The sequence below is a fragment of the Arabidopsis thaliana genome, chromosome 3 (genome assembly GCF_000001735.4).
Source record: "Arabidopsis thaliana chromosome 3, partial sequence".
In the NCBI taxonomy this organism is placed as follows: Eukaryota; Viridiplantae; Streptophyta; class Magnoliopsida; order Brassicales; family Brassicaceae; genus Arabidopsis; species Arabidopsis thaliana.
In genome coordinates, this window is record NC_003074.8 from 19063956 (window position 1) to 19083258 (window position 19303).

General features: G+C 36.5%; 6 protein-coding genes, 2 long non-coding RNA genes and 2 other non-coding genes across 22 annotated transcripts; 4 read left to right on the forward strand and 6 right to left on the reverse strand.

The window, feature by feature from the left end:
• Window positions 1-247: 247 nt before the first annotated feature.
• On the reverse strand, window positions 248-2779 carry AT3G51360 (Eukaryotic aspartyl protease family protein; the record flags this gene model as incomplete). 10 transcript variants are annotated; one of them, NM_001339506.1, is made up of 10 exons in its annotated part: window positions 255-502; window positions 584-655; window positions 752-818; window positions 897-993; window positions 1079-1158; window positions 1258-1393; window positions 1476-1697; window positions 1805-2034; window positions 2115-2227; window positions 2346-2724. In NM_001339506.1, the coding sequence occupies 9 exons, from the start codon at window positions 2133-2135 to the stop codon at window positions 339-341; spliced, it is 1089 nt and encodes a 362-aa protein (NP_001327007.1). The 10 variants fall into 10 exon arrangements, with proteins under 10 accessions (NP_001327008.1, NP_001327007.1, NP_190704.2 ...); NM_114995.3 differs by having other exon boundaries at window positions 258-502; window positions 2115-2253; window positions 2346-2605; NM_001339512.1 differs by having other exon boundaries at window positions 272-502; window positions 2115-2253; window positions 2346-2779.
• A 773-nt stretch (window positions 2780-3552) lies between these two features.
• Window positions 3553-3907, reverse strand: AT3G08190. Its single transcript, NR_141405.1, has one exon. It is a non-coding gene; the product is annotated as an other RNA (long non-coding RNA).
• Window positions 3669-4699, reverse strand: AT3G08195. The gene is made up of 3 exons (NR_143929.1): window positions 4408-4699; window positions 4136-4184; window positions 3669-3846 (listed from the first exon to the last, which is right to left on the reverse strand). It is a non-coding gene; the product is annotated as an uncharacterized misc_RNA (transcript).
• A 472-nt stretch (window positions 4700-5171) lies between these two features.
• Window positions 5172-8276, forward strand: AT3G51370 (Protein phosphatase 2C family protein). Of its 3 annotated transcripts, NM_001339513.1 has the most exons (6): window positions 5348-5484; window positions 5698-5764; window positions 6002-6411; window positions 6490-6857; window positions 7463-7699; window positions 7799-8249. In NM_001339513.1, the coding sequence occupies exons 3-6, from the start codon at window positions 6099-6101 to the stop codon at window positions 8018-8020; spliced, it is 1140 nt and encodes a 379-aa protein (NP_001327130.1). In that variant the 5' UTR covers window positions 5348-5484; window positions 5698-5764; window positions 6002-6098; the 3' UTR covers window positions 8021-8249. The 3 variants fall into 3 exon arrangements, with proteins under 3 accessions (NP_566949.2, NP_001327130.1, NP_974411.1); NM_114996.4 differs by having other exon boundaries at window positions 5172-5764; window positions 7799-8276; NM_202682.2 differs by having other exon boundaries at window positions 5416-5484; window positions 6002-6857; window positions 7799-8240.
• A 1202-nt stretch (window positions 8277-9478) lies between these two features.
• On the forward strand, window positions 9479-9601 carry MIR171a. The gene has a single exon (NR_141671.1). It is a non-coding gene; the product is annotated as a microRNA ath-MIR171a precursor (primary transcript).
• A 479-nt stretch (window positions 9602-10080) lies between these two features.
• On the reverse strand, window positions 10081-10860 carry IQD20 (IQ-domain 20; the record flags this gene model as incomplete). Its single annotated transcript, NM_114997.2, has 2 exons — window positions 10319-10860; window positions 10081-10239 (listed from the first exon to the last, which is right to left on the reverse strand). The coding sequence occupies exons 1-2, from the start codon at window positions 10469-10471 to the stop codon at window positions 10081-10083; spliced, it is 312 nt and encodes a 103-aa protein (NP_190706.1). The 5' UTR covers window positions 10472-10860.
• A 728-nt stretch (window positions 10861-11588) lies between these two features.
• AT3G51390 (DHHC-type zinc finger family protein) lies at window positions 11589-14165 on the forward strand (the record flags this gene model as incomplete). Of its 2 annotated transcripts, none has more annotated exons than NM_001339514.1 (11): window positions 11589-11847; window positions 11950-12064; window positions 12151-12225; window positions 12316-12387; window positions 12732-12848; window positions 12964-12997; window positions 13122-13231; window positions 13343-13426; window positions 13530-13613; window positions 13707-13772; window positions 13846-14011. In NM_001339514.1, the coding sequence occupies exons 1-11, from the start codon at window positions 11763-11765 to the stop codon at window positions 14009-14011; spliced, it is 1008 nt and encodes a 335-aa protein (NP_001326942.1). In that variant the 5' UTR covers window positions 11589-11762. The 2 variants fall into 2 exon arrangements, with proteins under 2 accessions (NP_001326942.1, NP_566950.1); NM_114998.5 differs by having other exon boundaries at window positions 11590-11847; window positions 12717-12848; window positions 13846-14165.
• Window positions 13895-15000, reverse strand: AT3G51400 (hypothetical protein (DUF241)). Its single transcript, NM_114999.2, has one exon. The coding sequence runs from the start codon at window positions 14962-14964 to the stop codon at window positions 14131-14133; it is 834 nt and encodes a 277-aa protein (NP_190708.1). The 5' UTR covers window positions 14965-15000; the 3' UTR covers window positions 13895-14130.
• Window positions 15001-16149: 1149 nt separating this feature from the next.
• On the forward strand, window positions 16150-16487 carry AT3G08200. Its single transcript, NR_141406.1, has one exon. It is a non-coding gene; the product is annotated as an other RNA (long non-coding RNA).
• A 357-nt stretch (window positions 16488-16844) lies between these two features.
• Window positions 16845-18658, reverse strand: AT3G51410 (hypothetical protein (DUF241)). The gene has a single exon (NM_115000.4). It carries the CDS (start codon window positions 18248-18250, stop codon window positions 17402-17404), a length of 849 nt encoding a protein of 282 aa, NP_190709.2. The 5' UTR covers window positions 18251-18658; the 3' UTR covers window positions 16845-17401.
• Between the last annotated feature and the right edge of the window lie 645 nt (window positions 18659-19303).

Sequence of the window (19303 nt, forward strand, 5' to 3'; positions counted from 1 at the left end):
TATAAATCAAAGATAGACAAGTTGAATTAGTTTCCTTTTCTCCATTTTGTTTAAAGTCTTGGCTTATACAATATTATATAGGTTAAGTCATTCCATCGATTTATTTTTGGATATTTTAAATTTTGGGAGACGACCCAAACTTTTTGACCCATGCGTGCTCCTATATAAGGTAAGATATTGTATTTAAAAATGTCCCACTTGGATGAATGGGACGAACATGGCAAGAAGATGAGAAACAAAGAATGATGGGGTGGATAGAATAATATGTGAAACTCAGAGGGTAGAAACGAGAATAAGATTAGCTCTTTGCACATTAGATGTAATTAAATTAGTCACTATCACAAAGATACAAAAGAAATGAAGCAAATGATGAAAAGTGAAGAAGCCGCAGCCAGAGGGTTCAAACGACTGGAAAGGTTGATGGTTCTTGGAGACGACGTTGGTGCCATCGATGGCGGTTTTGCTAAAGCGGTAGGTCCTGTGAAACCGTTAGTATCATTACCTGAAAATGTCCACAAGAAATTAGTTATTAACATGAGTAATTTTTGTTTTTGGAGAAGAGTTTAGTTCAAGTAGGACGTACAATTAGATTTTTTCCATCCTAAGATCCTTCTCTCACGATCGTGGACGATTCTGTAGTTGGTCATGAAATTTTCTAACATAAAGAAAAATTTTCATCTGATTTAGGAATTGGTTAAAATGTACAAGAAGAAATTGTGTTGATTGTGGGAAAAAAAGAACAAAAACGAACGTCCGATGATGCTGAAGTCAGCATTAACTTGCTTTAAGACAGCCAAACAATAGACTTGAAAACTACCCTGTTAATGCAATGGAGATTAATATATTTAGATATAGTAAATATGATAAAATGATGATATGAGAAGATATGTGTATACATCGGAAGTGTCGAAGACAAGTATGGGGCTGAAAACATCATAAGCAGCTCCTCCTTTCATCTCAAAGCTAACTGAAGGAAGCTTATCTTCATCTGAACTGCAAACAGCTACACACACATGCATCAATAATTTTTTAACTACAAACATTTATCATATGTATATCTAAAGATAAGCCTACGAACGTTGATGTGATAATGTAGCAAAACTCAAAAGGGCTATCCACACTTTTCGAAAGTCGTCTGTCTGGTACAGAGAGATGAAACTGCATAACACAACACACAGACGGGTCGGTTTGTAATGTTACATGCCTCGAGGTTTTAGGTAATGGAATGAACTAAATGCAAAAGTACGTAAAGCGCACGTTTGTTGTTAGAGCAGTGTAGTAAGGCTCGATCAGCCATGTAACCGCGGTTCCAGAGTCAAATGTCGCGGTGAATTCTGTATCCACCGTAACTTTTCCTACCTTGAATTTGGTGATGCTCACATCGTAAAACATCCTGTGTTTAGATCATGCATGTTCGTTACATATGAATATACTTATTGGGACAAATAAAAGAAAAAGGTGTAAGGAGGGTTTACGGTGAGATGGTGCCACTCAATGGAGTCTCAAGCTGGTCTGAGCTACCTTTGTCTCCGAAACTGATTGTTCCTTTCCCATTAGGACCAAAACACATTGAGAAAGAGTCTGACGCGACACCGGCTTTAACCAACATGTTTGGAACCGCTATGTCGGCTATTGCAAGTCCCATTATACCATTTACAGCCACTTCTTTGAACAACCCTAGTTGGGACTCACTACATCTGCCACCATTTAAGTACTTTTCATATATGAAGTAAGAAGAGACCTAAAATACTATATGAAAGACATATTAATCAGTGCATTGCCAATTTTAGAAAGAATTACAAACCCGAATGTGATCCGAGCATCTCTAGCTTCTCCTTCTTCAGTGCTCATGTGGATCACATCCTCCACCAACACACCTGTACTTTTGCTTCCCGGAGAGAGATATCGGATTCTGTAAGGACAATCGCTGACCGGAGAAATGCATCTGTTTCTTAATGCACAGAGTGTGCTATTGCACGTAACCTTTGAGCTTGATTTTGATTTGCTGGGGTTGTAGATGTTGAGTTTTATTCTCTACGTATACATGTGTGTCTTAAAAGATGATCAAGTTTTGATGTCATAACAAATAACATTCCAAGATTGTATAAAATTACCTCGCCTTGGTCAGTCTCCATACTCCGTACACAAGTGGAATTGCAATTGCAAGGTAACCAAAACAAATCACTGCCTGTGTCTAATGCCACCAAGAACCATTGAGCCGGTGTCCCTATCGTCACATTCGCATAATGTAGACTGATCATTAAGAATAAAGAAACATATAATCAAAGGTCTATATAGTACTTACTAAATGGAAATACAGAGGAGGTGCCAAATTTTTATCATACAAACTGATTTCTTCGGTGGAGTTGCCTTGAGCGAAAGAAATAGTTGTCTGATTGTTGTTGTTGGAGGTTAGCTGGCGACCTCGATCACGATGAACCAAGGCCTTGTAGTAGTCTAGGCTGCCCATTTCAGGCAAACCATGGCCACCTAGAACGGTTTTGACTTGCTCTGAGAATCTATGGTGAATTTCAAAGGAAAGTGATCCTGAAACAGAAGAAGCCAATCCCAAACTCATAGCACAGAGGAATCCAAACTGAAACATCCATCTCAACTTCCAATTACTCCAAATCATTCTTTGATCTTCCTATCTTTCTCTATGAATCTAAAGTTAAAGAAGAAAAACAAAGAATAGGTGTGTTGATTCTTGCTAGTTGAGTTTCCTTTTACTACACGAAACTTGTTTGTTTTGTTTTGTGTGTGGAATATGAGGGAGAAGGTCAACGTTTTGTCTGGTGCTTGGTCTTTGTCAACGGATTTTTAAAGATCGTTATTAAAGGAATATGTTGCCAACGAAATTATCGTATTTAATTCAATTTTTGAACATCAACTCTCATATTTAATTATTCATAGAAACCTTATCATAATATTTCTTGTTCTTTTATCTTTATAAACAAAACCCCACAAGTATATGATCTAACCTCGAATCATTGTGTTTCTGTGGCTGTTTATATATAAATTTGGTGGAAATGTGACTAGAGACGTGGAGGGATGTTTGTTATCGGTTTGGTGCAGCCCGGTGTACATTAGGCAATTGGTAACAATATTGTTTAAATCTGTACGGAAAACAATGGGGTGAATTTGTCATAATATAGAGATAAGAGAGATCGAATTGCAAATATGATACAATTATTTGAAAATAGAAACGTTGACTATTGATAAGTTTTTGTACACGTGTCATGTATATATGGGACCCAGATCAAATTCTTCTTCTTAATCCAGCCAGCTTTGAATTTTGATATTTGATGAATCTCAATTAATTGTATGAGAAAAAAAAAGTTTCTCTCTTTAAATTAGTAGATCTTAGACTGAATCATAAACTTTTGATCTCTAATCTCAACAGATATGAAAATAATCACTTGATTCCATCATTTGCTTTTCTCTTAACTTTTTTTTTTCCGGAAAATAAGTTTTAATTTTAAACTATAGTAACAAAAATGATAGAAAGTACGTAGAACTCTGGAACTTACACATACTACGAACAACTACATTAGATAAAAGGAAACACAAGTCATGTACAAGATGTGAAGATTAGACGAATATCTTGGAGAAAAACTTTTAAAAATAAAAAATGTTTGAAAAGCAATTACTATGCATTCATATATATGTATAGACGAGGTACGTAGCTAGTCTAAGAAGATGTGATGATCAAGCCTTCGTTCTTGAGAAATTGGGGAGAAGATGGAGGCAGTGAATGAAATGAAGGTCGTGTACAAGAGGATTTCCGGTTCTCCTTGGTGGAGACCCTACGTACCACATTGACTCTATGGTTCCACCTTCTATCGGCTGCACCTACGACCACGATGAACATTTATATTTAAATAACACCCAAGATCGATTCATGCATGCAAGTTTGAAAAAATATTTTAAGAAATTAATTAAAACAAGTTTATGTTTTAGTATTCTCACAAAAAAGTTAAGTTTTGATATATCATTTTACATTTTTACCAATTTTCATATATAAATTAGATAATTTCATAGAAAATAGATGAAAAGGACTATTGTTTTGAAAAGGAAGAAATCTACAAATTAAATGTCTAATAGAAATGATGAAAGAAGCAAGAATGACGACGACCTTATCGATAATGCTGAGAACGTCGCTTCTTCCCTCCTTACTTTGTTGGCTGATTAAGGCACACACATGTATGATGAATGAATCATCATGATTAATTTCAAGAAACAAGAAGAAAATGATATATAGTTTCGATTGTTATAAAAAAAACTTTTGTGTTTACGTTTACAAACAAAAAGAATCATGTTCTTAACTTTTTGGAAAGCACAAACACAAATTACACCAAATGTATAAAAAACACAAACAAACAATCTAGCTAGACCATGTAATGTTACCAGGTGGAGGAGTGTAAGGAACACGAGAGAGGTTTGATGAAATCAGGAAGAGAATGACACACACGGCGTGGCTTAGGGCAAAGAGGCTGCTTCACTTCCGAATGATGTTGCATCTTTTCTATATTCCCTTAATCCGATCCAAAAGAACAATGTAGTTATTTAAATGTTGATCCTTTGTTAACTGGAGTCTGAAATGTAGTAATTAATTAGTTTGAAATCTATATATACAATATGTATCGTTCGTTTAAGAAGAAACTGAAGGATTGTGTAGTGATGAGTGAAGCCAAAGTTTGGTTATTCTCAGACAAAACATTACTTAGAAAGACGTGATCAATTTACATGTGGTGTCTTTATTTCGTGGTGAAGAGTGAAAGTAGGGTTGGTGTTCTTGACTACTCCCCCTCGTTTTTTGCCCTTGGTTATAAGGCCGAGTAGACATATCTAAAGGCCCAATTTGTGATAAGTAGAGAGAAGGCCCGTTTTGTTTTCAAGAGCCAGAGAGCAAATGGGAGGAAAGTGAGGAAAAGGGAAGGCACATGGGAGAGAAGTGAAGGGGAAAAGAAGAGCAGGTCAGGTGCAGGTGGAGTTGGATGTGGAAGTTGCACACGTATGTCTGTCTTCTTTCGCCAGCTAACCTTTCTCTCTAATCTCATTTCATCACGTGTCCCTCTCCCTTATCACTCACACATTTTATCTATATCTTTTTTTTTTTGGTTTTTTAACTATCAATCTTTTTCTTCTACATATATCTACCAATACAAACACTTGTCTATATCTGCAACACTTTTTTTTTACCTCTCCAAGTTATAAGGAATCGTCGAATTCGGAGTTGTGGGTTTAATTGATAACAGAATTAGTTATTTGGTATAAATTGTAAGTTATTACAAAGATAAAGGACCGTTTGGGTAAATAAAAAGAGGAAAGAAAAGTCAATTAGAGGAGAAAAGAAGGGTTAGGTTTAGAAAATCTGATCCAGTAAGTAATTTGAGAGATTGGATTGTCTGGTTAGAAGCAGTGGAGCCCTTTCCTTTCTCTCTTCTCTCTTTTCTCCTTTGCCTTCTTCCTCTCCGAGAGAAGGTCGACGCTACTTCTTCTTCTTCCTTCTTTCTTCTGGATCTGATTCGGATCCATCACTCTCTCTTTCTCTACATCAATTTGTTTTCTCAGATCTTCATCTTTTTTTCGTATACCTGTATTTGTCGACCTTTTCTCTCAATCACTAAACCCTCAAATCCTTTTTTTGGATTATAAGATTGCTTCTCTGATTGTAATTGCTTTGATGTGTATCAGTTGACTTGTGAAAAGTCTGCGAGTGACTTCTTCCTGTTTACACATCAGCTACTCCAGAATCTCTCAGGTACTAATTTTCTCAGAGTTTGAAAAAGTTTGGATTTTGATCTGATCCTTGTTGAATAAACTATTCCCTCTTGCTTATCTGATCCATTAACCAATTGGGTTTGCAGTTTTTTTAGTTTAAAGTTGGGTTTTTGATATCATTTTTGCTCAGCCAAGTCGAGAGTTTTCAGATTCTATTAAGCTTATAAAATTGTTGTTTTGTTCAGATCCTTACTTTTAATTCTGTTTTGAATTGCAGATTCTTAAAAGCTTAAATCTTTTTTCGACTTTGATTGTTTCTGTGCATCGCTTTGACGGATGTGGAGGAAAAAAGGGGTGTCTTGATGAAATGAGGGATGTTATCAACGTTAATGAAACTCTTGAGTGCTTGTCTGTGGCCGTCTTCTTCCTCGGGCAAGTCCTCTGATTCAACTGGAAAACAAGATGGATTGCTTTGGTACAAAGACTTTGGTCAGCACCTCGTTGGTGAATTCTCCATGGCTGTTGTTCAAGCCAACAACTTGCTTGAGGATCAGAGCCAAGTTGAGTCTGGGCCTTTGAGTACTCTTGACTCTGGTCCTTATGGAACTTTTATTGGAATCTATGATGGCCATGGCGGGCCTGAGACGTCGCGATTTGTTAATGATCACCTTTTTCAGCATCTAAAGAGTGAGGAAACTGAATGATATATGCATACCAGGTTACAAACCAACCGTGCGGAAACTAAAATCTTGTTTGAATTTTCAGGATTTGCTGCAGAGCAGGCCTCTATGTCGGTGGATGTAATTAAAAAGGCGTATGAGGCGACAGAAGAAGGTTTTTTAGGGGTTGTGACAAAGCAGTGGCCAACTAAGCCACAGATTGCAGCGGTTGGGTCTTGCTGCTTGGTGGGTGTTATATGCGGAGGGATGCTTTACATAGCTAATGTTGGGGATTCCCGTGCAGTTCTTGGAAGGGCTATGAAGGCGACAGGTGAGGTTATTGCCCTTCAGCTCTCTGCTGAACATAATGTGAGTATAGAGTCTGTTAGACAGGAGATGCACTCCTTGCACCCAGATGACTCGCATATTGTCATGTTAAAGCACAATGTGTGGCGTGTTAAGGGCCTTATTCAGGTATGTTTCTCAATCTGAATGATATTTAATTAGATTTTATGGTTAAATGACGGCTTTAATTCAGGTACATGAGTATCTTAGTGAATCACTCGTTGAATTGATATATAGTTGTCTTGTAAGGCAAAACCGGAGCTAATTTGAATTAAATGGCCTTGGAACTTCTTGCTGGTTTCATGAAGCCAAAATGCTAAACTTCGAATCAAAAAAGCAGTGTTTTTTTCTTACTTTTAAGATGTCAAGATCAACCAAGAAATTTGTCAATGTTTTATCTGTTTGGCGATAAGGTCTCTGCATTAAATTAGACTTTACATTCAAAAGGCTAGATTTGTCGTAACCTTGACTTTGACATTGCCAATACCAAACCCACCAACCCGAGAAAGTCAGAGCTCTGGTTGAAGTTGAAATAGGTATTATCTAAAAGCCAGTGTATGTATGCCCCTCCTACACAAAGATACAGATATTATATAATTGACTCAACAGTTGAATCCATATTTTATCCCTATCACTGCATGTAGACAGTAGACACTAGGTGCAAACGCTAGATATGTCAAGATAATCCTGGAGATTGAAATTGAAAAGGCTAAGATATGTTTGTTCCTTTGCAGATATCTAGATCCATAGGCGACGTGTATCTTAAAAAGGCAGAGTTCAACAAGGAACCATTGTACACAAAGTATAGAATCCGTGAACCGTTCAAAAGACCTATCTTGAGTGGGGAACCAACGATAACGGAGCATGAGATCCAACCACAAGATAAGTTTCTAATATTCGCTTCTGATGGACTATGGGAACAGATGAGCAACCAAGAAGCTGTTGACATCGTTCAGAACCACCCACGAAACGTGCGTTAGACCCATTTCTTCCTTTTTTTTTCACTTTCAGTAAAAACCAATTACAAAACCAAAGATTGACTCTATCCTTTGTTGTGGAAATGAATGCAGGGGATTGCACGGAGACTGGTGAAGATGGCACTGCAAGAGGCGGCAAAGAAACGAGAGATGAGATATTCTGATCTAAAGAAGATAGAGAGAGGTGTGAGGAGACATTTCCACGATGACATAACTGTGGTCATAATCTTCCTTGATACCAATCAGGTGAGCTCTGTGAAAGGACCCCCACTCTCTATCCGAGGCGGTGGTATGACATTCCCCAAGAAAATCTAAGATACTCCACTTTTAGGCTCCATCTTTTGTAGTTATATAAAAAAAAAAGTCACTGTTGTTGGTATAAGAATGTATAATTTTAACGTGAAAGCCACACAATACTGATGTTTGGAACTCATTCCAGTAATTATTAATTTTTATTTATTCAGCAAACTTTGTGTAACGATGTAATTTGTTGTTGATGATGAATGAATATGAATGTAGGCCTTCTTCTTCTGTCATGTATTTGTATTGCATTCATAATACAGAGGTGCTTGATATTGCTTTTTATTCTATATATGTGAATGAAGCCAAGAATCAGTTAATACTAAAGCTCAAGTGTGCAATATACATCACAATACCTTTGTCCTTGTTTCAGGTCTACTTTTACATCATAGAACTTGCTCCTATAGATAATACAATGCATGGTATTGACGTAAGAACTCTTAGCTTTTCATATTAGTAGCTTATAATGTTCCTTAAATGCGACATTGATATTAAGCTACTACTCAATAACTCAATGGTAACGAATCATAAGTCTGAACTATTCGAAAACAGTAATCCTGAAAAGAAAGAATGAAGCGTGTTGATAAGTAATGATATGATTTGATATTGCAAGTCAAGAAAATATAATTGGGTAGAGAAAGAAAGAGAGATAATGTGTGTTCTGCATAAAATTTATGGCAATGGTGGACCGGAGAGGTTAATGTAGTAAGAAAGCATGAGAGAAGTAAATAGGGGTTGCAAAAGTTTTTGCCATCCCACCAGTCCTAACCAGACAAAAAAGAAAGGTGTTGGTTTTAAACAAGCTCTGGTGTTACAATGTGACATTAAAACACGAATCTTTTCTCTTGAGAATCATCAATAGAGAGAGAGAGTGAGTGGTCATATTAGGGTTCATAACTTGCTTGAGGTTTTGTAAAAAGCAGAGAAAGAGAGAGAGAGGGGCCTAGAAAGAAAGAAAGAAAAGCAGTAAGAGACTATTAAATGTTGCAGGCAGGTCCAGCCAGTGTCCCCTCTCTTCTGCGAGATTCCCTCAAAATTTATTACAAAGCATCTTCATCGATGTTCTTTTAATTCTTCCTCAAAATCTTTTCTCTTTTTTTGGTTATATATATTTGAATTTTGATTTATGAACCTCCTCAAGAAGGAAAGACAGAGGAGGAGACAAAGAAGTATAGGTTCACATTGCATAGCCAGTTTAGTTTTGAAGGATGGATATATGAAAAAAATATGAAGAGAGAGAAGAGAGAAGAAGAGGAGGATTAAAGAGGGTGAGGCCAGCTTTTGTGCTTTGGTAGTAGATGAGGTTTAAATGCTCCATACCTTCCATTTCCTTCTCTCTTACCCTAATTTAATTCTTCCTCTCCTTTATAACTCCCCACAGACATTCTCACTTCTCCTCCTCACACTTCACATCAACACTTCTTTCTTGTTTTTTCATTTTACAATGTTTCCTTTGATATCCGCACTTTAAGCATGAGAGAGTCCCTTTGATATTGGCCTGGTTCACTCAGATCTTACCTGACCACACACGTAGATATACATTATTCTCTCTAGATTATCTGATTGAGCCGCGCCAATATCTCAGTACTCTCTCGTCTCTATTTTGGACTTTGTGGTCTTGTAGATCGATTTGTATGTGTGTGTTGAAATGGAGACAAGTACTTGTAACTTCTTTGTTGTTATATTGTTTACCTATAGGCTGATGTCATAAACTCTTTTGATCTTGTTTCTAACTTCCAGATTCTTGAAAAATCAAGTCGTGTGTGTGTCTCCATGGAAGCCTTTTCCATTTCTTCTTTTCCAAGGTATCCCCTTAATCAGCTTCCTTGCCAAGTATAAATCTGTTGTAGGGTTTTGCTTCAAATAATCTATATGGATCCTTTTAGAATGCATATTGTGTTGATACCAATTTTGAGACAGAATGTGTCAGCGAAACTGATCTTGTTTATTAGTACAAATGCAGGATGTTAGAGAGTTAGCTAATAACATATACAACAAAATCACAAAACCGGTGAAGCAATGTAAAATGTCACAATCACAAGATGTTTTTTTCAAAAACAGGGGAAAAAGCAGAGTTAATGAGAGAGAAGCTGACGAGCACGAACCCTAACCTGCAAGCGAGCAAGAGCATGCATACAATGTAAAGCAATTCGTGCTTGTCTCCTCACAAGCACTCCTCTAGCCACCGCCTGTAACTTCACCAGACTCTTCAATGCTTTAAACGCTCTTCTTGCCTGCAAAACACTTTAATGGTTTTACCAATTTTGTTTTTTCAGGTTTTCAAAATCTACAGAGATAGAAAATGTAAATTACCAGGTGCCCTCTGAAAAAGGCTTGGATTTTAACGGCGGCAATCTCTTCTCGAGTTGTTTCTGGAGCTGAAGAGCGAATGATTGTGATTCTGCTTTGAGATCGTCGGAGAAGTTTCCTTCTTACAACACCAAACAAACGTTTGGAGTTGGCCATGTTTATGGGTGGATCTTGTCTTCTTTTGGTTTTGGTTTTGGTTTTAAAAGAGGACGTCTAAGGAAACGTAAAATGTGAATAAAAAGTGAAGACGGTGGCTTTAAGGGATATATGGAACATGATGTGCTCTCCTCATTTCTAACTAACGAACGTGCTCGCATGCTCCTCTCTTTACACTTGGTTTCGTTTTGTTTATTAGTAGTTTTCAAGACACACGAGTCTTTGGTCTTTTTTACATTTAGTTATTGAATTATAGTTATGTTATGCCTAACTCAATAAAAAGAAGCTTATTGAGATTTTGAAAAGGTTATTATAAAGGGTGATTGTTGCATTTCAATGCTCAAAATTACCATGTTATGATATATCTTATAATCACATGTGAAATCTACACTATTTTTAAAATTTATGATTTAGACAATTTTTTCGAAAATGTCACTCTATTTTTCAACAAGAAAATAAAATTAGGTCATTGGTATTGTGGTTTGTAATATACTAATGACCCCCACTACAATCCTACCGACAAAGCGTCCACTCTTTGTAATGAAGTTCTTTGATCATTTCTCTATTCAATCTTGACACTATGAATGTAATCGCGCAGCGGAAGAATGGTTCATCATACTCTTACACTGTTACACAGGTCCAGCCCTGAACTAAAGTGTTTGTGTTTTTGTATCGGATATGATTAGCAATTGTGCATCAAGTTAGTTACGGTCTCTTCTCAAATCCAGTAAACCAAAAAATATATAAAAAAATCATACTCTATAATAAACTTACATCAAATGTCCTTTTTTTAACGTTTATGTTGGGAGTACGTAGTGAGATTTTTCAGATATGATAAATGTTTATGTTTGAAGTTCTATTTTGAGTATCATCATTTTACACGTCTCCTATCTTTTCTTCAATCAATAAAGCCTTTGAGCCCACAACTTCGTAATACCGTTAAACCCAATTGTTATTGGGCATGAAAACAAGGCCCAACTCAAGTCTATCTCCCCCACTTGTTCATCTTCTATTGTCTTGTTGCGAGTTTGCGACTTAAACAGTAATTAAATTACTAATTACGCAATAATGGCGGATTAATCGAACCTACTCTCTCTCTCTCTCTCTCTCTCTCTCTCTCTCTCTCTCTCTCTCTCTCTCTCTCTCTCTCTCGTGCATCTCCATAAACTATCTTCAAAGATTAAATTTTGAAGATCTTCTTTTTGGCTTATTACCCGATTCTGTCACTGTCTCTTCTTCTTCTCCAATCCCAATGTTTGCTTGAGAGAAAGAGAGAGAGTCAAACCAAAACATGGGCGTTTGTTGCCCTTTCCTTCAACCCTGGGATCGAGCTCGTGATCAATGTCTCCTCAACCTCCCTTGTCTCTCCGATCCTGGTACCAATTTCCTCTCTTTTTACCCTAATCTATCTCACGATCCGGTGTTTCATTAGGTTCTTATGATTCTGTATCTAATTGCTATCTTCTTCATCTACCCAGTTCGAAGATCTTCTCTACTTCTGAAATTGGCACTAGTAGCTCTCCACCTCGTCTTTATCGGCTTTCTCTTCCTTTTCGATGCTGAATTTATTGAGAAAACTAAACGAGATCCATGGTTATTACTCCTTATCTCTCTCTGCTTATTCAATTACTGTATCCTTGAGCTTAATGTTGATTACTCTGTGATTCTTTCTCTGATAGGTATATGGGCTGTTATATCTTACTGTTTTCTGCAACGCTTCTGCAGTATTTTGTAACTTCTGGCTCTTCACCTGGGTATATCTACCTATCTATGCCTAAATGTGTGTTTCATTTTGATTCTGAAACCTAAAAAATGGGTGCTTGACCTTCTTCCTTGTCTTTTAGGTATGTTGTTGATGCAATGAGGGATGTTTGCGAGGCTAGTGCAATGTATAGAAACCCATCTACGACCTCAATGTAAGAATTGTTCTTTCGTTCTTGTAGTGGCAAAAACTCTATGAAGTTTGATGAAAAAAGTGTGATTGACACTAGAATAGATTATAATATAGGGGAGGGATAGGAAAGTAAGAATCTTTTGATCGTTTGGTTAGTGAGAGACGCCTTTTGGATATAGGAGAGTTAGGAGAGCTCTACAACAGTTTTCCAAGGTAGTTAGGGTTCTTGATTGTAATTCAGTGATAAGAAATACAGTTTGATTACTTGATTCTTATCGAAGTGATGGAAGTGAGTTCTACGTTACTGTGTCTCACTGTTGTGTTTATACTTTTATTATTATTTAAGCGAAGACAACATGCTTCCAGAAAAAGTGAGAGCGTTGTTGTTAATGTCGAAGGAGGATCAGCCTCATGTCCCAGAAGGCCTCCAACGCCCTGGGGGAAGTTGGTTCTGGACTTGTACCCTCCAGGGACATCCATTAGGTACATATAAACTTCAATCAAGGTTTTGTATTGTGTGAATCCTGAAGAATCAGCTTATAACTTGTAATTGTTAGTAGAAAGGAGTGTTCTGAATTGTTTTGTTTATGACTTGCAGAAATTTGACATGCGGCTATTGTCATGTGGAGCAGGTAACATTTGAATCTTGTATGATTCAATTGGACACTCTAATTGTTCTTTCGGATTTCACCTTTACCTGTTTGTTCAAGTTCCCACTCTCTAAAACTTTCTCTCGAAACACGTAATGCTTTGCAGCCTCCACGAACCAAACATTGTCATGATTGTGATCGATGTGTTCTTCAGTTTGATCATCACTGTGTTTGGTTAGGAACATGTATAGGCCAGAAAAACCATAGTAAATTCTGGTAAGCCTGCAAAAGCTGAAGTCGTTCTGTTTTATTGTCCAATAACTCGGTACTGTTATGCAACAGACTTTTTCTTTTTTAGATCCCAGTAAAGAGTTTCTGTGATACCAGGTGGTACATCTGTGAAGAGACAACTCTATGCATCTGGACGCTCATCATGTACGTTGACTACCTGAGTAATGTAGCAAAACCTTGGTATGATACTTTCTTATCTCCTCATGTATTGGCCAATTTCTTCTCCGGCCCTTTAGCAGCTCCAACTTGTTAAAACACGAATTTCAAATGGAAATGTGAACAGGTGGAAGAATGCAATTATCATACTGCTGCTTGTCATATTGGCGATCTCTTTGATTTTTGTGCTGCTTCTATTGATTTTTCACAGGTTGGTGTTCACATTTTGTGTTATTTTTCACAATCTCATATCTTTTTTCTTTGTCTAACTGCTTCTGTTTCTATTTCAACTGATTTCTTGCAGCTACCTAATTTTGACAAATCAAAGCACTTATGAACTTGTGAGACGAAGACGTATTCCATACATGAGGTAATTCAATTTCTATCACCTAGTAATAATATCAGGTTTGTTTGCATGATACTAAAGCTATTGGGGTTTGCAGGAATATTCCGGGACGAGTGCATCCGTTTAGCAGAGGAATTCGGAGGAACCTATACAACGTCTGTTGCGGAAACTATAATCTAGACTCACTTCCCACAGCGTTTGAACTCGAGGATAGATCAAGACCCTACACCTGCATCGATATGTTGAAATGTCGCTGCTGCTAAGTTTTTCATTTATAGTTTTATACATGCAATTGTTTCAGTGTCCAAAAATATGTGAAGGTAACATGTTTCCTCTAAAATTTGGATGATATTGTATACATACAAGGATTCCAATTAATGAGTTATATATGCAAAGAGAGTATGTTCAATAAAGAAACTCTAGCTTGGATCATACGTCTGTACAATCTTTCGAGCGACTCCTCCAGATCTTCAACCGCTACATCTACTTTATCCAAGTTGGTGATCATAGACTTGATCCGATCCTTCTTTATCTCTTCTGCCATGCTGAATCTTCGCAGTTCTTCGTCCATCATCTGGAATTCGTTTCTGTGTCCAGTCCTAACTTGACCACTTGTACTAGTAACGTTCTTGATCACCAGTTTGGTGACCAGGGCCCATTTGGAAGGCCTGGGCTTAGGTACAGCTGTGGATAGGGACAACAAGACTGTCCTAAAGGTTTGACATGTTTGGGAACAAACTTGTTGGAGCAGTGTGATCAAGGGATGAGAGGACTCAGATGAGGATAGGCCGGTTTGTTTGAGCAACAAGAGTAGCTTAGCAATGTCCTTATGAACCGCTTTCCTAGAGCGGATAAAAGCTTTGACGTGACACCGAATGGTAGAATCTCCACTGTGTCTCCTCCGTCTGAAAGCAGAACGGAGGTCGCGGAGGCAATCCTTGATGCGGCAAGTGATGTCTCTTAGCTTGGAACACAAGTCAAGGTGTAAAAGGGAGAGATCAAGAAGGTGAGTGAAGAAAGAGTGATGAGGGACTAGAAGTGAAGAAGGTGAATCGTTGAAAAGATGAGAGACAGAGTCGTAGAGATTTGAGAGAAGTGAGAGACTATTGTTATCATCTGCACGAAGCTTATTAAGGAGTTGCTGAATTTGGTTGAGACCATGTGGGTGTAGCCGAGCTGGTAAGCTACTAGATCGGACGTGGTATGAGGCAGCCATTGATGATGATGTTTTGAGATAGAGCTAGAAAGTTTTAGCTAAAATGAAGTTGAATAAGAATATATATAGAGGGAGCTAGAGAGAGAGAGGTCAAGAAATAGGAAATAGGGTTGTGAAAGTAAAAGCCACGTGAAGGGGATAATGTTCTTTGTTCCATCAAAGCCAACTTCATGTCCTTTTCTTTATGCACTTCATTATGATCTCGACATATATCATTAGTTCGCTCAATATGTACCTAATTTCATGTCTTTGTTTTCTTAATCCTTTGTTAAATCATAATTTGATGTACGTACCCACTAATTAGATCTTAAATTAGGCAAGCAAGAATCAAAACAAAGATATTTTGTCAAGCCCTTCCTCAACTTTGGGTATATTGATGCATGGTTATGAATGGTTCTAATTACTTAATTAGTGAGCATATCTTTATCTCATATTTGTGTGATCAAATGAAGATTTAGCATCATCTAAAACAAAAACACCAAATAATTGAAACTGAAAATGATTGATCTAGCTGAAGCTGGTGGTTGGATAACACTAAATATGGGACCGTGTGCACGAGTGTCTTGTTGAAAACTTCCAAAGGAAACGATCAAATAGTAATTAATAATCAATCAATCACAATCGCACCGCTTTCCTTTTCTTAACTAATATGAATTCATGAACTTGACTTGTCTCTATCAAAGTACAGCCTGCAACTATAATATCTCTCATCTCTAATTAGATTACATAGTCCAATATCTAACTTCAAAATATCTACCCTAACTATTAGGCATTTGATAATAATATCTTCTCGTGACTTGGATATGTAACTTTTTCCTTTTTTGATTTCCTTAGATATGTAACTTAATTGGTCTACAAGAAGATATTTCATTTGAGATATTTTGTTCGATCACATTCCCATGCATGTCTGAAAAGTTTAAACACCAACTTGGTTCTTCTACGTACAGTATAAAACTAAACTCTATACACACTCTCCAACTAACTTTTGTTTTCTTTAAATATTTATCCAATAATAACCACCAATCCAAGCAAAAAAATATGTAGAAGAAGTTGAAACTATACATAGAAAAAGGCTAGTATATATTGTAAGTTGTTCATTTGTTTGAAGTAACATCGATCGGGGGTTTTGGAAACCGACAACCCTAAGGTTTAGGTATTGCGAGTTTACGACGATAGACAAGAAAAAAGTTGGGCCATGTGAAGTCACGTTACTCTTGGAATGGACCCTCAATTACGTAAAAATAGCAACTATTAACATTACAATTGTTTCTCATTATTGTTTGTTTGGGTTTTTGTCATTTTGTGTAATAATTGTGCCACCCAATTGCCATAATTAGTGAGCCATTGCTCCCATCACCTCACCTCTCTATTGCCGCCTCCATTACCTTGTATATCTCTACTGTCTCTTCCTTTCTTCATCTCTCACTTCAATAAAATATCATGCATGATATTGTTGTAGAGAATTAAAGAGGTATGAAGAAGCCTTATGCTTTTGTTTCATGCTCCCATGTTTTCTCTTCTATTATATATGATTTTTGGTGACACAAAAGAAAAAACTAACTTTTGATATATAGATGGCCATTATATTCTTATTAGGAAAGGTGATTCAAAGCCATGCATTCCTAATAAATGGGAAGTAACATGCACAAATTAACTACCGTTTTGTATTTATAAAATTGATTTTTAATTATAATTTCAGCTTTTAATCCTATAATTTGATTTCTTAGTTATAGAGAAATGAACTTCAATAAGATCATAAAATGATATGTATAATGAAACATAATTTTGTATTGAAATGTGTTAGTTGCTTATATTTATTATTAGTATTTTTCAAATTGTTTATAACTTATACATGCATCCTTTTAGTTGAAAACAATAATGTAAACCAGGCTGCAAAAGTTGATTTATTTATGATTTTCGATTTTTCGTAATAAAACTTGTTAGATTTATTTTTGTCTTATATGATTACTTAAGTACAATATAAAATTGAAATAGGGTCGGCCTCGTAGCAACCTTGAACAGTTGGCTGTATCAATGTGTGGGGACAAGAGGAATCAAAGATCCACTCCTCTCTCCTTTTTAAATATTCATTAAGAGATTAACAATTTACTAAATCATTGGATCATCCGAAATTAAAGATCTTGATGATGATGACTTGATCATTGGTGGTATCAAAACTCAATTAGAAAAATAATAATGTGCACGAGGGATGGGACTTTTACCAATGCTAGGCTGACATGTAAGAGTACGGACACAAATCTTACAAAGTTCTTATTGTACCTTCCCTAACTTTGCTCTGTTGAGATAAGTTTCTTTGGTAATTAAGAAGTGTTTGAATTATGTAGCTATAATTTGCTGATTTATATTAAATTCTTCACTACAAGAATCTGTATCTATAACTATAATATGTTTTGTGTACAATTAGAGACTAACTAAACTAAGAGTGTGTTGTAAGAATGTTAAGCAAATAAACTCTATATTGGACAAGTGACTTGAAAAGAGAATCAAGTGCAGTCTCAAGTTCCTCTGTTCTTTCCTCTAATCTCTCTAACATCTTCTTAATTTCCTTGGAGTTATCCCCATCTGAACGTAGAACTGCATCCAAGTTCTGCAACTCGCTCATTATCGACGATGACGATCGGTGACCACCACTGATCAGCCTGGAGACGAATTTGAGAGAACATGTCTTTGTCTTCATTGTTGATGTTGTGGACAGGAACATGAAAAGAGAGCGGAAGATGGAGACAGAGAGCTCGGTTGTCTCAGAGTCATCCAACTTCTTCTTGAGGCCAAGAAGAAGCTTGTTAGTCTCTTTCTTGATCTTCTTCCTAAAGGAAAAGTACTCTTTGATCTGAACTTCCATGGATTTGTCTTTTCTTCTCAATGCAGACTGAAGATTAAGGAGATGCTCTCTGAGAGTGAGAACTAGGTTTCTCGCTGCGTCGCAAGAGTCTAGTAACGTGGCTGACACGTCAAGAGAATGTTCAGCTTGAGCTGTGGGAAGAGAGTGATTGAGTTGGTGAAGGGAATGGTAAAGCTCAGAGAGGTTGAGTAACGAGGCGTGAAGAGATTGAGAATCAGATGAGTTTTGGAAGAGATGAATCTGAGAGAGAGCAGCTTGAAACTTAGCAGAAGGATGGTGGATTCTTGATGGAAGACTTATAGATCTAACTGGCATTTGGAGTTTGGTTTCTGGAAATGCCATGTTTCTTAATTCTGCTGAAGAAAAAGAAAGAAGAGAGGTTTGGTATATATATGATGAAGCCAAGGCATGTGCAGGAAACATGGGATATTATATTTGTTAAAAATAAACAGTGATTGTTTAGTCAAGCCACGATGCACATGGAGGTGGTGAAGGAAGCTTTGAATGCTCTGTTTTATGCTCTGTTTTTGAACGTGAAACCAATTTTAGAGGACCAAAGATAGATAGAGCCATTACTAGATGTTGCCTTTGTGATTCCCATTTAGTTAGCCGGAGAGAGTGGGCTTGTCAGAGTAAGGAGACATGGAAACATTTGTCGCAGACCATTTTCAGATTTCAACTCTTTCTTGTTTCATCCAATTGTCAATTTTTTTTTTCTTCCTATTAACTTATTCACCATTGGTTCCCAAGACGGTCGTGAAGAGAAAAAAGATGTCACAACACTACAAAGTTGTTGTAAAACAAAAAAAATAAATACTATATACACGAAAGATGTTACAAAAAAAGTATTATTTTGCATTTTCAATGCAATAATTAAAATGAATTCCAAGTTTATTCTTTTTTTTTTTTTTTTTTTTTTTGGTGCACCTTCCAAGTTTATTCTTATAAACTGATTCTTATTATGTAAAAAGTAGAGAAAATGCAGAGAGTTACATGGAAAAAAATTCAATGTAGTCTTAATTTGTGAGATTTTTTTTTTATAGAATGACACTTAGTATAAAATCGGGAAATATTATATTAAGAATAATCCTAATCAGGATTATACAACTGTACCTACTTTAAATAATGTTGATTAGAATTTAGGAGGGCGGTTCAATGTTTTGTGCCCTAATAATAGAACGTTGTATTATAAGTTTTTGATTGAGTGCTTCAAGGCTGTCATTGGATTCATGATCAATTGGAAACATTGTTAAGTGAGAGGGACAAACTTATGAATTAAGATATTGGCCCTTTGTCTCCGTTACAAGAGCTATGCTTATATGATAAAATTTGTTTATTAAAGAAAGAAGGGATCATTGTAGATCGCATATAAATGATATGATGCAAAATTACGGGACGATGTAATGTACGGGGAATCTTAAAAGTGGTACGTTTCAGACAGAAGATCTTCATGGAATTTGATACATTGAACCTCTT